This window comes from Antrostomus carolinensis, unplaced genomic scaffold (assembly GCF_000700745.2).
Source record: "Antrostomus carolinensis isolate BGI_N321 unplaced genomic scaffold, ASM70074v2 scaffold52360, whole genome shotgun sequence".
NCBI lineage: Eukaryota > Metazoa > Chordata > Aves > Caprimulgiformes > Caprimulgidae > Antrostomus > Antrostomus carolinensis.
This window is the reverse complement of record NW_010291657.1, coordinates 1-16,900: the sequence shown is the minus strand read 5'-3', so window position 1 is coordinate 16,900 and position 16,900 is coordinate 1. Positions and strand designations below refer to the sequence as shown.

The following is a 16,900-nucleotide window of genomic DNA, read 5'->3' as shown; positions in this document are numbered from 1 at the left end:
ATCATCACACAAGATCTTTGCTGCATTCTTGACTCTTCAGCAGTAAGAAGAGAGACATCAATTACCTCCACTGAACAACGCAAAAAACCTCAAAGGAATCTTTTGTGTGAAGCAGACCATATTTAGGAGTCTGTTTTGTAACCAAAAAACCCTGAATGCTCTCCATCAGAAAGAAATATAAATACCTCACTAATACTCACCCCTTTGGTGGTTTTAGTAGGCGAGGGTGGACCTGAAGAAAATACAATGTAGAAAGCAATTTCAGTACTAGGTCACCAAAAGCTTTAACAGCATTAAGGCAATACAATCAGCTCCTCCTGGGCTGAACATAATAAATGCTTCTTCACTCTTCTTTTAAATGGCAATGTGAATGTTCAGTTGACCAAAAACATCATGTCAGAGAAGTCTCAAATTAGAATTGACAGATGTACAACAATGAAAAACATCTACTTCTCTTTTTGCTAAACAATGGTCAACCAAATCACACATCAGTCCATCAGATGCAGAGACTTTATGAATTTCTCTAGAGGAATTTCACTTCTACCAAAGAAATCTAATTATTTCCTTGGCTAATGAAGGAATAGTAGCATTTATACAGAAAAAGACCTGGAGATTTTTGCCAGTGTCACGACTGAAGTGACACCCTCAGGGCTACCATAAAAGCTTAAAGGGACACTGAGCAGCCACGTGTTGCTTCGTAACTCCTTCAGCTCCTTCTGGCAAACCCACACTATCTACTAGTCCTCTACCCGTCATACACTCTGTGTTATGCTAGAAACTGCATTTTTGCTTTAGTATTCCCCAGACTCTTGGAAGAGACAGCACATAAACATATCATAATAAAATTTAAAAGTAAAAATAAAAAAGCCCCAAACCCTTGCAACATGCTCGCACCTCAAGTACTCATGTGACAGCTCAGAGACATAATAAGCTGCTACTCTAACTGTCAAGACTGGACACGATTTAGATATCACACTAAAAAGGGACTTTAAAAAAGCATATAACCATGTATGTACCTCCTCTTAAGATAAGCAGTGGCACCTCTGCTCCTACAGGAAACTGCTTCAGTACCTCCACCACCTGCAGATGTGTCAAGCTCTGTACATTCTGATGGCAAATCTCCTTGATTACATCCCCTTTCTGAAGACCTTGGCACCACTGGCTGTCTAAAATCATCTTCACCTTCTGTCCTGTAGGACTGTCTGCAATGGCAAACCCAAAGCCTTTAGGACCTTTGACTAGAGGAATGGAGACCAGCTCTGGCTGAGAGCCTCCTGAAGACGCAAGAGAGATCCTCTGCTCAATTGTATCCATGGAAGGACCATTCAGACGACCATTGACCAACATAGGGCCCATTTTTCCATTCTGGTCCAACACAACCGTTCCTGTTATTAAATCTTGGCTGGTCACACAAACATCTCCCTTGGTCCCAGGTGGTCCGTTGATAATGGGTGTAGCTGTCACTATATCTACCACAGGGTCTTCATTGTCATCAGGAAGAGGATAACCACGACACAAAGTCATGTTCACATACTGATTTACAGGAACTAGCTGAAACATCTGGACAACATCTGCATGGGTATGGCCAAGGACACAACTTCCATTTATGTCTACGATGACATCACCTGGTACAAAAGAAAGTTCAACAGCGTCAAAAACAGAAACGAAACCACCCACACCTGCCCTGTGTTCTGAGGCTCAGAAGAAAAGCCCAACTGGAGGACATCACTGCGCAGCCTTCAAAACTAACAACGAGTGGTGGCTGGGCTATTAGCTCTTGGCTATCTCTTGACAAAAAGCATAAAGCATTTCCTCTGTGCATTTATTCTATTTCACCTCAGAACACAGTGTGCTAAATATAGAAAGTTTAATCCGCTGCAGATTTAAAAAATGATACTGTACAGCTACAGGAGATGCAAGTAGACGTCTTCTACTTTAATTCATATTGTACAGCATCCTAAACTCACTCCAGAATAAATCAATTTTTTGGGGGGGTCCTATGTTTATCTTAGAACTGGATGAACTTAAGCTAGGACTGTGCCCACACACGTCCTGTACTCTTACACTGCTGCCTCACAGGGCTCAGCATGTATTTAAAAAATGAAGCAGAAGTCGGCTTCAGATCCTGAAACCCTGTTTCATAATTTGCATCATTTTGATAATGAAACTTTGCATGTGCAATACAAACTGTCTTATCACTTAAATGCTTGGGTATCAGTAGAGCAGTGACTCCCCTATTACATGAACTACAACAGGAACAGATATACATCTTTACACTCACACCTGTGTGTGCACAACACAATGCTGCAGGATTTTTTTCATTTTTACAGAGGAGGAAATGAACCTCGTACAAACAAGTTCAAAGAACAGGTCAGCAACAAAACAGGAAATTGTTTCATTTCATAATTAAATAGTATTAATCATCAAAAACATGAATTCTTCTTACTCTTCTTCTCTGAAGTGTATGAGAGTTTATGTGATGTGTAAAGAAGCATTTTGCCTTTCCTAGTATGCTATAGTAAGCTTATAGGTAACTTAATTAAACATAAAATAACAATGAAAAAGTGTGCAATTCTTCATGGATTGCAGGTGCTCTCATCCCTCTTGTTTCCTCACTTGCCCAGTTCACACAACTTTGCTCTTTCCTGCTGCAGGATTTTTGCCATTTTAATATTTGGTGTTATGCTTTTGGCAGCAACAAGGCAAAACACAGACCAGGACTCAAACACACTATTTTTACTTTACATGTAGAGAGGGAACAAAAAAACATTCTGTAAACAACTATGAAGCCAAAAGTCTTGGCTAAAGCAGCACTAAAATCTTCAGAAGTGTCCTCAAAGTAGATTTGTATCTAGAACATGGCTGCTTTTCCTTTTGAGCCACTGCTCTGCACAGATCTTTCACAAATCTGAAACACATTTCATTTAGTGACACGTTCATACTCAGAGTCAGTGGATGGAGTCATCCATCCTCCTGTGCCTCAGAAGCTGCATTCTCTAAAAGCACCACAGGAAACAGAAGTTTAGAGAAGTAATAGTTTACCTGGTGCAATTCTCCCATCTTGTGCAGCGGGTCCATCTTTTAACACATTCTTTACCTGAAGAAACTCATCAGGTCTGTCCCCTCCAATGATTGTAAAGCCAAATCCCATTGTACTTTTTTTCAGCGATGTCCGAATAAGTGCTCCTGTAAGCTGGGATGGATCTCTAGTGAAGAGAGACTTCTCCAGCCCTTTAGAGTTATGGAACAAAGAGACATGAAGGCAGGAAACCAGAGTTAGTTTTGATAAGGTTTTTGTTTAGTTGGTTTTTTAAGGTTAGTGATTTAAAGGTTAATGATTTGTTTGGTTAACACTGGTTAGCCTCTGCAGCACTGAGTAAAGCAAACAAGATACTGTCACACTCATTTCACAGCTGAGCTCAGTGAACAGGAAAGTTACATAGGTTTTTTCAAGATGGAGGACAGATTACAAAACAGCTGGAACTAAAGCTCTCACCTGTAATCCCCAGTTTTGCACTCGAACCCTTGAATAACAAGCATGAAGTAGATCAAAAACATAAAAATTCCAGCTGACACTTCTAGCCCTCCATATATTCAAAAGCTGCTTATGCCAACCAGCTTCAGAATTATCAGAATATTTTAAAGCAGTCTTAGGATCTCAATTTAATTTTAACATTAAAAATCATTCAAAAAACTCTACGGATTTGGGAGGGCAACGCCACAATGGCCAGTAAGAAGACAAGGCTAATGCTTGTCCCAAACTGGCTACTTATGATGCATAATTGCAGATAAAGAGACTAGTGACAAAGAACACCATGTTCAGCGATACCTGATTTTGAAGGGCCAACATCAGTCTGTCCTAGCTGTTTTTTTCTTTTGGCTTCCAATACTGGGTTTTCAAACTGAGTTTTCTGGTTAATGTGACTGTAGACACACAAAAGGCAGATCAGGAATTCAGCAGAAAGCATTTTGCCTATTTCACAGGAAAGACAACCACAGAAGATACATCTCCAAATACTACTTTTTATTATCTCAGATTAATGCTCTGGAGGAATGAACAACAAACTATCATAATCAACACTGAAAGTATTATTTTTCCTTTCAATAGGTTGATTTACTTCAAGAGCCAATATAATTTTACTTCCTGTAATTATTAGGTAGAGGATACCTTTATTCCACTCTGCAAATTTTCAAAAGGTTGCAATACATTAGAACTGAGAACATCTGTTTCTTCTCTCAATACTGTATGTGGCTTCCATCTACCTTTAATGTTTACAAACTCAGAGATCATCTGCTTACTAGGAGATGCTAGAGCAGTACAGCAGGGTAGGAAAAAAACAGTAAGTTTGGGAAGAATTTAAATATTTGTGTTGGTTTTACAAAGTCAAAAAATGTTAGCTTGTTCTCTGAAGCTAACACTTTCAACTCTATTAACTTTCTTCTCCATGGTTAAAGAGAGATTTCATCTACTCTGACCTGAAGGAGACTCAGAAGAGCTCTTGCAGCTATTTACTAGTTATTTACTTAGCTCTTTGAAGACAGCAATGAGATATAAGTTACTCTTGCTCTTTTACATTTATCAGGTGCCACTCTTAAATCAGTCACCCCATCTTTGTTAAAGCTGAGGAAAATTACATCAGCTCATTCCCATTGATAAATGACTCTGGTTGCTACTTGCTTTCCCATCCCAGAAGAGATACAATCCAGTAAGTCAGTAAGGTCATGCCATGGATCTCCCCTCATGCCACTGCTTCAGAAGTGTGCACCATGTGTTCACTGCCTCCAGAACTGTTTCTCCTGGATACGTTTAATAATTAGATTGCATTACAACCTACACATACTGTATATCAAAAGCTTCATTATTTTCTGCTCAATTTATAACTACGTCAAATTATTAATTAGCACTTACTCAACATAATATGTTCCATATTGAGGATCTTCTATTTTTTCCCACCCATAAGGAAGTTCTGCATAAAAAGAACAAAATTCTCCATTACAATAGAAAACAATTGGCAAATAGCAGAGTTCTTATGAAGGCACGAGAGGACAGATTACAGACTCATGAAAAATACGAGGAAAGTACAGGTCCTTTTTTCTTCCCTTTGTTTGTTTGAGGGTGGTCCTGCTGACTAAAGGATATCAGCATGTTCCAAGGAATGTGAAGCCCTGTAACTCTTACTCTTTGTTCCACTAGATGAGGAGACTTGTATTCAACAAAATCACACCACTTAAAACATATAACAAAACTAAAAGGCAAGATACAAACTAACCTATTTAGAGAGGAAGAACCTATAAAGGGGAAGAAAAATACATTATTTAAAATTAATCTAATTGTAAATTATGAATGCGAGCTGATAGTTGTTGACTGTTTAAACTATACAATATTTATTATGATTGCACTGCTTCTGCCCCCAAACACACCACAAAAGAGAGCTATAAATGCCTCAGAGTATTACATCCCAAGCCTGTAAAGCCATGCATCTCCATTCCTCTTGTACTTTCTGCTTAAGACAACTGGCAGAAGTAATGCCACCTTTATTTGTTCTCTCAATAACGTCAGGATATTTCACTGTATTCTGACAACGTTTCAGTTTTCAGTCAACCCAAGAAACTTTCAGTCAGAACTGTAACTGCCACAGGTGATGAGTAAGAAGAGACCCCCTACTGTGGCAGGCTATTTCACCCCGATGTTTGCAATACAGTGAGACACCCCAAAACTAGCTAGCACGTGTTAAGGTCTGGCCACATCAAACTCAGCACAGACTGCCTGGCCTTCCAAGAAAGCAAAATGCAGCTCCGTGTCACTGCAGCCTGACTGCTCCTGCAGCCACAGCAAGGTAGGCGACAGTGGCTCGGGCCTGAACATCCCTACATTAGGGGTCTAAAATAAAAAATTACCTGTCTGATACAGATACTGAAAGTTACATGTGAAAAGCTCCTTTTTATGGCAAATTCAGAGTCTGGCAAAATGGTGCCCAGCAGCAGATCATTACTGACTGAAGCTGATAAGCAGTTAACACAGAGGCCAAATTATTCTAGCTTTACTGTTCTAGTTACTTTGACCATGGAAACTTTAAATATTAGAATAACAGATACAGTCAGGTATCTTTTGATAGGATAAAACTGCTATGTAATCTTGTTTGAGGCTGCCCTAAGTTTTGATAGTAACAGGAATTTTCGTAGCGTATAACAGCATGTTACCAATTATTAATACCAGCATCACTCCAAAGGGTTTGACAAAAGACTCAGTGGGTCTATTCATTTCAATGTTGTTCATTTGGACATTCTGCATCTCTCTGTTTAAAGTGCTCTTTTTATCCTGCGGTGAGCTGCACATATGTTTAATAAGCAGCAGTATGCGTCCATTGCTCCAGCTGGCTTCATTATGAATTCATGACTGTTAAGCTGTGCAATTTAGGAAGACGACAGGCTATTCTGAGTCTGTCTTAGCTTTTGTAACATGTCAGGCATTTGCTGAAGACAAAGCTATTTGGTGATCTTTTCTAGCTGATTAAACTGCATGACTATGGAGAAAATGGTTGCAGGAGTTGTCTGTAGGCCAGTAATGATCCTGACCTGTAAGTCCTGAAGCAACAATGTGAAGAGTTGAAGGGAGTCAGATTGTTCCCTCTACTTATGCATTCAAATATTATGTCATGTCACATGCAATAGGTATCATCAGCAGTAGATATCACGCTGTATCTTGTTCATCACTCCTATATTCTAACACTTATGGACCTCTTCCTCCTGCCATATTCCTCTCGCAAAATTTCCAGCGAGACTGTCACTAGTGTACACAGTTTTCCTCCCAGCAATGATAGTTACTGGAACAAAACATCTCATTCTCATCTCAGGAATGCAGACAAACCCATGATGCAGTCAGATTCTACTATTCCAGGGAAAGTACACTATGAAATTGCCCAGTCTTATTACACTCCTATTGCCACCAAACGAGGGACTCAGCAATACACTGCCTGCTCCAGTCGTGTGTATCAGGAAGAAGCTGCTACCACAGCAGTAATGGATTGTATCCAGCTGTGACAAACTCAGACATTTATTAGTCACAGGTGACAAATGAATTCTGAACATCTCACCTCCATCTTCACAATCTTCAGGAGCTTTGGCTTTCTTACAGAGCCGTGGATCAAGCCACGTGGTTGTCTTGGTGTTGTGACTGTGGAGCAGAACACACCCCATTAGAAGAAGAGCACTCCCTCAGAATGATGAAACTTTGCTTTACTTTAACTTTTAAATATTTACTACCATGTGCAAACTGTAGCCTTTATATAATGTAACCTTTATTTGTGCCTCACTCACACCATAAAATGCTAAAAAAAGGCAACAATGACGCTCAGAGGTATGAACACGCTGGAGACTCTCCAGGACAGATATGAAATGTCAGAGGTACAAGCGCTATTCCCTGCCCCCAAGAGCTCATGTGGGAATATCAGCTGTTTCTACCTGAGAGGAAAACACATTTTTAGGTTCTTCTTATGCTTAACTTTCATGAAGTTTTTTGTTTCCTTTAGAAATCAATAAATGATTGTGCACATATGAGCTGCTTTCCCACCCTGGGCTTTAATCTGTGCTATTTGTATTTTTAAGCACGTATTCCCAGCCAAGGAACACAAGCAGTGCAGAAAGAATAAATGAGCTCTCAGATTTCAGAGAAATTTGACATAGTGAACGTTTATAAGATGTTACGCCTCACCTATCAATACCCACTCAGCTTTGTATTTTTCAGAGATACAAAACTCCCATTACAAACAAACTGACTTTTGTGTGCGGAACTATAAGACTTTCCTGCGCAATGGCAATCGTACCAAGTACGCAGCACAGGTGACTACCAGTAAGGAATGAAACAGTAGGAATATATTTAATTTCACAAAGAAATTGAAGCAGTAGGAGCAGAAGAGAAGTGTGAGAGCAGCTGGCAGCTGCTGAGACTGCAGCTCATCAGCACTTCTCCGAAGGGCACAGCAATGCCTCCACGGAGCTGGTGTACTCACTCAATGAAGTAGATCATGCCAGTGTCGGTGTAGGCCATCTCCCAGTTCTTGGGCAGTGGTTCCAGGGTTTCATCCCTCGACAAGTAATTTCTGAAGTCCATGGAGCTGCTTGTCTGGTTGTAGCTGGGAACAGGTTTCATCCAGTCAGGAGAATCTGAATGTTTTTCTCTGTTTTCTGCAGTTGTTCAGGGAAAGTGTTACTATTTGTCAGATGTTTATGTTGTTTCTCACAAAGAACCACCCTCTTAATCTGGCTACGAGTGGATGTCAAACACGTCCCTGTATGTGATGTGCATTCTTCCACTTTTTTTTCAGCTGTGAACTTTGAAAAGCTGACATGACACTGAACTCTGCTCTTCCCCTGCCAAACAGAATTAACCTTGTATTATGTGTCTGAGCCTATGCTGAAAAATCAACACTGGCAGAGATCCAAGCTGACTACACTCTGTTGCTGCTCCCACATAAGTAACAGTTTAATGCCACCAAACCCCCCCCCAAATCCTACTAATATTCCTCAAAGCACCAGAATGAAACGTAAAGAAGACCCAAACTGCCAATAAAACAAACAACACCTGCCTGCAAGCCACAACAAGAGAAAGCTCCCCAAAATCCCTGCAGAAAACTTTAAAGGCAAGCTTCTGCCCTTCAGTCCTGAGGTTATGCTTGGTATCCTCCGTCACACAACGATGTCCACGACCTTCACCTCACCACCAGCCTGGCCACCGGGCCGCTCTGCGCCGTGGTGTTGCCAGCCCTGAAGCTTGCAAGATTAGGTCAGGTCTGGTCAGTGTAAGTCTGTCTTAAACACTCACACACAGGATCATCTGCAAATGCAATGTGACGGTTTCTCTCCCCATCAGTTCTTCCCCCTCGAGATGAGTAACCATGACAGCAAAAGGAAAAGGGCATCCTGCCAATCTTAGAAATGTCCAACTGGACACTGGTCCAGTCCCAACACACTCTGCTTTATTTCTCTCCACAAACTCCCCTTCAGGCAGTTTCAGGTTGTGCAATAGTTCCCTTAACCAAAATCATCTGAAAATTTTACAGTACGAGCTAGTGTCATCCCTTAAACCAATTGTTTCACTAAAGTCTACTGCATACAAATTCAGTAACCTCCTCAAAGTTAAACAATAACATTTACAGGGTATGAATTATACACTGCAAAGGATTCCGTTATTTGAAGAGTGGATACATTTTTCCTTCCTCCTCATTTAACTGGCCAATGCCCAGCACTACATGTTCTCTACTGAGCAGTGCATTTTATGATGCAATTGCACATCTGGCTGGGAGAACAGCTGTTTCTTTTTAGAAGATCATTTCAAAATCAAGTAAAAACATCAGTCTGAATAGAAAACTGCCTTCAAACTTCACCAAAACTAAGGAAGCAGTTCAAGTAAGCATGAGTGTTATTTGTATACTTCTTATCCATTCATACAATACTTCAGGGGATTTCTCCCCTTGTCAACCAACCTATCCCTCCGCTGCCATTAACTGCTTCCTTTTCCTCCTCTTCCTCCTCTTCAGGGAGAGAACTGTCCATCCTTTGCATTTTGCTGACAGATGTGGTTCTTTTCCTCTGTGATTCTGTATCAAAATCATTGTCAAAAAGAACTTGATCCACTGGATCAGGCTGAAATGGGCTGGGCTCTGCTGGAGGCTTTGGAGTACCATAAAAATTACCTGACAATGAGACAGAAATCAAGATGACTAAAGCACTGATACTCACTGAAAGCACTGGCTGTGAACGTTTTGTTGTCTGTGTAACATGCTTTTGGTGAAAGACCTGAGCTGTAACTTACCTTCTATAAGAAGACAGCAGCACTATTAAAAAACAATCAACAGTCAAAATCTATTTATTCCTCCATTGTCTTTTTGCCAATGATGCTATTTGACTTCAAAAACCAGGTTTAATTCAAAATTTCTATCCTGCCACATGTTTTAACAGAAAAAAAGATTAATTTTTTTACTTTGCACAGAATTCACTAATGCTCCATAAAAAGACTTGGAGAACAGTCCGAGAGAAGCAAAACAGTGAAAATGAATAGTTCTTACTCTACTGTTCAACTGATTTAGCAGAGTAATATGCAGCAACAGAAACACACTAAAGTCAAAAAGCAAATTAATTTTGTGCAGAAACATGAAGTATCTATTTAAATAAAAAGAGTTACAAATAACTGATTTTAAAACTACAGTTCTACAATTTTCTACTGACAATACACTTGCTAAACAAAGCCATTAATATAGCTTCATCTAAAAATGATTTGCACTTGAGAAAAATGAACAGATTTTAATCTAAAACACAAAGACTATGAATCATCTGTTGTTTTCTGGAAAAGAATTTCAGCAATTGACCTCTCTCCTCACTGTCCATATGATTTTTATTAGGGAATTGAGCACACAGCAAGACAGCTTCCCAGATTTTTTCCTGCTGGGTAACATTTGGTGGCTGGATATGGTTTTGACCATGTAAAAAAAATAAATAAGAAACCCTTCTGAAAATATCAATGAGGGTGAGGCTCAAAGTGGTGACAGTCAGACAAAGAGGAGCTAAGGAAAAAAAAAAGAAGTGCTAGTTTAGTCTAAATTTGCTTAGGAGATTTCCAGAGACAGAATGATGTTAGCAGACAGCACGAGACGTGTAAAACAAGGAGGTACAGGGCCTTTCACAGAATTTTCTTTTTAAATTGTTTTTCCCCCTCCCCTAGGAGGGGGAATCAAATTTGTCCAGGTGGCAGTAAAACCACCACCTACCAAAGAGGTCCTCTAGATGGATGCTTGAAGGTGCTTGAATCAAATGTACATTAAACATATGTAAAAATCAGGCAGGTTTATAATCTGCTAAATTCCTTTGAGCGTCAATGACAGCTGACCATCAACGTGCAGGAAAAGTGGCACCTCCTGGATACAAGGAACTACACTCAGACCCAGATGCTGGACATGAGTACTGAGTCCTTATTCCCATTCCATGAAACATCATCAACATACCATCATACGTTCCACTTTCTAGCAAGGCTCCGCTTTCTTCCAGTGCTTTAAACTGCTCAACAGGAATGAAATTATAGTCTACCCCAGGGACCTCCCCATCTCTGGGAGCCCTTGTAGTGCCTGAAAAGACAGAGAAAACACTCTTGTAAGATACTTAAGTGCTGTCTGTTTACCAAATGCTGCCCACTGTACAATCCAGTAAAAACAATCCATTTTTGAATCTTTATACAATGATGATGTCAGTCCATTAAGATAAGAGTGAGAGCACTGGTGAGCAAGTGAACATTAACGTATAAAAACTAGGCCAATAAATTACGTAGGAATGACAGTTCTGGTATTGAGGAAGGAGAGGGAAAAAAAGCTGGGTGAGGTGGTACTTAGAATTCCTTCTTATGCTCAGCAAACCGAAAACTTATTCCATGGAAGCTGATGACGCCTGTACCAGGCGCGAGCAGTCTGGGATTCTGGGAGCTGTTTAAGGGCTGTGGTATTTTAACACAGCTGTAAGGGTGCCGCTTCTCTCCACTGTTTCCAGCAGTACCAACTCACCAGTCTGCAGTGAGGTCAGCATGACTAAAGCATATTTGATTTTTGGGCCACCAAATCCACAACTGGGCACAAAACCTATTTGTTAACCTTACAATTCAGAGTGTAATTCATCTGTACTCCAAACCCTAGCCATAGGTAAGCTTTTCAAAGTAATCGTAAATTGCTGTGTTAATGCAAAAGTTCTCAAAGTGTTATATCTATAAATACAGGTCTCCCACAGTTATAATAGCTTAACTAAAGCTCTCCTGGAAAGGACTCCACTGATTCATTATTGTCTAGAACCTAATAACATTTTAAAGGCATAAATCATTTTTTTCCAGGCAGCATTGTGAACAGGAGCTAACAGCAAACAAACTGCCTTTCACTATTATTATCTTCTAAGAAAGTCCAAACTCTTGGGCACACTCAACATGATAGTGATGCTAAACTGAGAATGGAATTCCTGTAGTTACAGAAACGTTAGGGGACAAACTTTTAAGTTTTTAGAGCAATGAATATTTAAATTCAATCCACGATGAGCCTTTTTAATCAGTGAACCCTTGAGACAAGGTAAAGGATGATCTTGTGATAATTAAGCAAGTAAATGGCACAGAAAGGTGAGATGCAGCATCAGGATATTTGGCAGCTGTCAGAGCGTCCTGTAGCCTGAACGGTGCTTTCTATGAAGGTCCACTGGCAGGAGCAGTAACCTTCAGGCACCTCGCTAAAGGCAAGGGAAGACCTGTGCTGGCTGGACCAAGAGATGCCAGCAGATGCTCAAAGCAGAAGGGCTGGCATAATTGATGAGACAGGTCCATCCAGATTCTCTAATTAATCCTTGCTGTGACACTGAAGTTTGTCCATGCACAGTTTCTTCCTCTTTTTGGGCCACAGATTCGCACTCCCTCTTGCTGCCACCTCCTTGTGCAGTCTCCTCAGGATGAGCAAACAGGTGCCTCATATCTTCTGTCATTGCAACCCTTTCTGCCTACAGTCCCTCCTGCAACTCTCCTTCCAGCTGCACTATCTGCCTAACGCGTGTGACCCTCTGAGGTCTCAGTTTCTTTATGCAAAAAACAACACATTGACAAAAATCAGGAGGTGTTTGCACTGCGTGATCATTCTGAGGAAGGTTTATTTTCCCATGGTTGTTGTGGTTCTTCTAACAACAACAAAAACTGACAAGCTTCTGATGCCTAAAACACAGAAACTCCTGAAATGCTCTGAGCTTTGAATGCTGAAGTTTTCACTGGTTTGTCAGTCCGTATTGGCCATACCTTTTCATTGCAACTTGAGATATGAAGCTACTATAGCAAAGCCATTTCTGGAAGTTCCTCCTTCGAGGTAAAATTATAAACCAGATTAGGAGAGAAGGCATTTAAAGCTCTTGAATTATGTGATGGTTAGCAGGAACAGATCAAATGAGGATGATCTTTACATACTTACAAGGGATGGTTCTCAAGTAGAGATTGTCTCTGATCACTTGCTGGAGTTTATGGTCTATCGAGCCCTTCTGGAACTGAAGGCTCAAGTAGTGGCGCAAGTCTTTGTTGATGACTTTTCCTTAAAAAACAACAAACAAGAATAATGTGTAAAAATTAAGCAGGTTCTCACAACAAGAATGGCATTTCACTGCTATAAACATTTCAAAGAAGGAAAGCAGCAGAAAGAGCTGGGTTGTTTTAAATGCAACAACCTGAACAGAAAAGCCATTCTCTGCTAGCAAAGCTCGACTCTCTGCTGGTGTAAACTGGCACGATGATTTTAAGCGTGGCTGAGCAACAACTATCCAACCTCAGTAGCTCCCAAGCAAGACAGTGACAATATTCTGGAACTGTTTGGAAATCAATAACAAATATTAAAATATAAAATCCATTAGCAAAATTGAAAGTCTCTGTTGACAGCAAACTGCTACAAAATACAGCGATGATACTTTCTATTCAATTTATACCTACTGGCTAGGCACCTGAACTCAGTATTTTGTCACGTGGGAATCTGCATTCTTGAGATTATAAAAAGAAAATCTTTTCTTTTTTAAAAACACTGCAGGATAGAAGAGGGTTTTTTACAATTATTCCTTTGCAGTACTTCTGTCAGGTATCATTAGCGAATCTGTCATATCACTAGATAACCGTGGCCCCTTCAGCACACAAATAACTGAGCGCTTGTATTACTGCTTCATCCTTCTGACAGAAGGGTACAAAACAATCTTTTGTACCCTGTCATCTTCCCAGAAAGCACATTAAATAGAGTTCAGTGACCTTGAGAAATTTAAGTTACGTACTACAGCAGAACACTCAGGGCTTTAGGGAAAAAGACTCTTAGTTTTTGTCTTCAAAACCCAGCCTAGGAGATGGCCAGCAGCAGGCACTCGTGGGCGCATCACAGCAGTGGGAACAAAAGCTGGGACAGACAACTGCTCCTTTTAAATTATGTCAGCAACAGGTTAGGAGATGTATGAACCTGCTGCAGGAGCGATTCGGACAGGAGCCTCTGAAGCCTGCTGAGACCAGCTGCTGAAGAGACCACCTCAAACAGCCCAAGAATAAAACGGGACACAGACCCACATCAGTCTTAATACAAAGTTCACCTACACCTTAAACCAAGATTACTGTACTTACACAGAATGTCAAATTTGGAAAAACCCAACAAACCAAAACTACTGGAACACAAAAACCCCTTCCAATTTTTCCCAACCATGTGTCACCGCTGCAAAGTCAGCTGCAGGTTTTGATTTTGGCAAGTTTATACTTTCCCTTCCCTTTTTGCCAAGTTAAGGGCAGATACACACATTGCACACGTCTCTCAAACATTACCTCGGCTATCACCACTCATTAATGGCAAACCGTATTGCAATTTGCACCCTTTTCCCTCCAAGCAAAGCAATGGCATGCTGGAAAGTATTTAAAGGTGAAATCAAGATTACCTCTCTTCATAGAGGTCTGTGCTATCCATAAATTAACCAAAACCCAAAGAAACCACACTAACCCCCAAGCAAACAAAGAAAAAGCCCACCACACACATCCACATGCCCCCAGGAACACAACCAGCACACTCAGTGCTCAATGCAAGCCCTGCCCTCCAAACGAAGTCTCTTTCTCACCCTCCTTTAACACTGTCATTTATTTAAAAATTATGCCCAGAAACACGAAACGCATTCTCCAGCAGTGAGAGGACACCACAGCACAGCCCTCACGGCTCTCCAGAAGTTACACAAGCAACACAGCAATTCCCACTAACATGGGTGGGGTGAGCAGCATCCCTCGTTCCCCCCAACTCCTTCTCAAACATGAAACTCCGCAGCGCTCCCCCGGGTCCCGCGCTCTCTGTTGTTATGACACCAAGCCCCCAGCTCAATTCCCTATTTTGCCATCATGAGCTGTTCTTTATAAAACTTTGGATTTGCTTCTTGCAGCATAATGAGCAAAACATGTCATGGAAAATGAAAACGAATGGTGTAATCTCCAGCAAGAAAAATATTTTCCATTTGTTACTACAAATCACTTTATTGTTTGTAGACAAGATGGTTTCTCAACATTAAAAAATGTTTTACCACTAAAACGGTCCATCCATCTCGCTGTCAAAGCCAGATCTATAGCACTGCACTTTAACAATACAAGCATATTTCACTTAGGCAGATCAATACACACATAGTTCACTCAGGCAGATGAATCTGTTTGTTAGCTATGTTGAGAACGTCGTACGTCAGAAGAACTTGGCAAGAGGTGAAAATCTGTACTGGATGTAGAGTTACAGAGACTTTATTTATTCACTGATCTTACCCTCTTCATGTTTTAAAATTTAAATGCTCATAAGCCCTTTTCAATAATTATTAACTCAGTAAAAAAAAAAAAATTAAAAGCAAAGCTGCTACTAAGGGCATGGTGACACTGAGGGGTTAAGTTTGAATTTAAAACCTTAAAGATTGGACTATACTCTGAGACCAAGATGACTACATTGAAGATTGAAAGGATTCCCTGGGGAAAACAGAAGAAAGTCAAACAAAACAGTAGGCAGAGAGAAAGTGACAGAAAGTCGCATAGAGAATGATATGCATTAAAAAGCAGAAAAATAATAGTAAGGATGCTTTAGGCAACCTCCAGAGCCTGTTCTTATGCAAAAGCCAGATATTTCCCCCTTCAGGAGCCAAACACACTCCTTTACAGTGTTTCCAGTAGGCTTTGAGGAGAACCTCAAGTATCGGACTCCCCAGAATGACCTAATAAGCGTTGGGATGGTGTTTGTTGAGCTGTCTGTGAACGATGACACATGCAACACATGGACCCGTCAAGAGGAATAATGTGCTTTATACCATTCAGGTTCTGCAAGATGAACAGGCACAAGCCTCTTGTTTTCAGTTTTAATTTAAATTAAGCACAAAGGGAACTGTTTAAATGAGGACATGCACACTGCAGTTCGGTAAGGAAAATTAAATGACTGCAGAAGAAAAAACGCCTTGAGTACCACTGCAGCAAAACACAGCGCCGTGAAGGACAGAAACAAGTATGAGTGACAGAGACATTGCAAAAACGGGGGTAGTGGCTTTCACTCCTTGTCACACCACAAACTGCAATGGTAAAGTGGCTTTTGCTGCTGTCCCTAAGCAGGACCAAGATAGTTATTTATACACGAACCTGTTGTGGAAACACTAAAGTATACATACATCCTGCAACTGCAAACAGGTGAGTATTGCCACAGCACTATGAGAACTCAACACAAAGAAGTCCATGTCTAAATTAGCAATGTTGGTAAAACAGCAAAGCTCGAAGTTTAAATCTGCAAATAAATTCTAAGAATTCAATCGGTGAATATTTTATGCTGCTACCCAATAATAAGTCATAGCAAAATAATATCACAAGTATGTCTGGCTAACGCTGCTAGTATGTGGAATATCTGCCACGTCCCCCACAAATCACCCTGAAGACCATGTGGAAATTCTCCTTTGGTCCATGTTTTACGCAGACAGACACAGGTGACAACTTTCCAGGGGTACAGCACATGGCATTCGTGTGGGGAGATACACTCTGACGTCTCCATGCCAACACCCCCTGGAGACAGCGGCATCTCTGGACTAACAAAGAGCTGTGGTTCAAATTTTTCAAGCAATTTTTCAAAGTAACAGTTTACTCAAAGCATGCTGCTTCCCTATTCAACTAACTCATTACTGGGGCTTACACTGTCACTGGAGCCCCTAGCACAGGAATGCATTTGAAGGGAAGCGATGTGAAAAGGGAACTGCGTTCCCCCGTTCCCGGATTCACAGGTCCCCAGCCCGTCTGCAGGCCCGGTGTGCTCCACCGGCGAATTTAGGGGTATAGGGGCGGGCAGGAGCGGGGCAAGGCCGGGGACGGGGGCAAGGCCGCGGGCTCAGGGCC

At 40.9% G+C, this 16,900-nt stretch overlaps 1 protein-coding gene across 1 annotated transcript in view; it reads right to left on the bottom strand.

Annotated features, from left to right (window-relative positions):
* Positions 1-13,088, bottom strand: part of MAGI3 (membrane associated guanylate kinase, WW and PDZ domain containing 3) — a gene marked incomplete at its 5' end in the record, with an annotated part of 29,518 nt that extends 16,430 nt beyond the window's left edge. Inside the window, 10 exons of the mRNA XM_029087146.1 lie at positions 201-232; positions 1,017-1,625; positions 3,043-3,231; positions 3,830-3,924; positions 4,910-4,967; positions 7,095-7,174; positions 8,010-8,184; positions 9,483-9,692; positions 10,998-11,117; positions 12,972-13,088. Coding sequence (XP_028942979.1) covers positions 201-232; positions 1,017-1,625; positions 3,043-3,231; positions 3,830-3,924; positions 4,910-4,967; positions 7,095-7,174; positions 8,010-8,184; positions 9,483-9,692; positions 10,998-11,117; positions 12,972-13,088 — 1,685 coding nt within the window. The remainder of the gene's footprint in view (positions 1-200; positions 233-1,016; positions 1,626-3,042; positions 3,232-3,829; positions 3,925-4,909; positions 4,968-7,094; positions 7,175-8,009; positions 8,185-9,482; positions 9,693-10,997; positions 11,118-12,971) is intronic.
* Between the last annotated feature and the right edge of the window lie 3,812 nt (positions 13,089-16,900).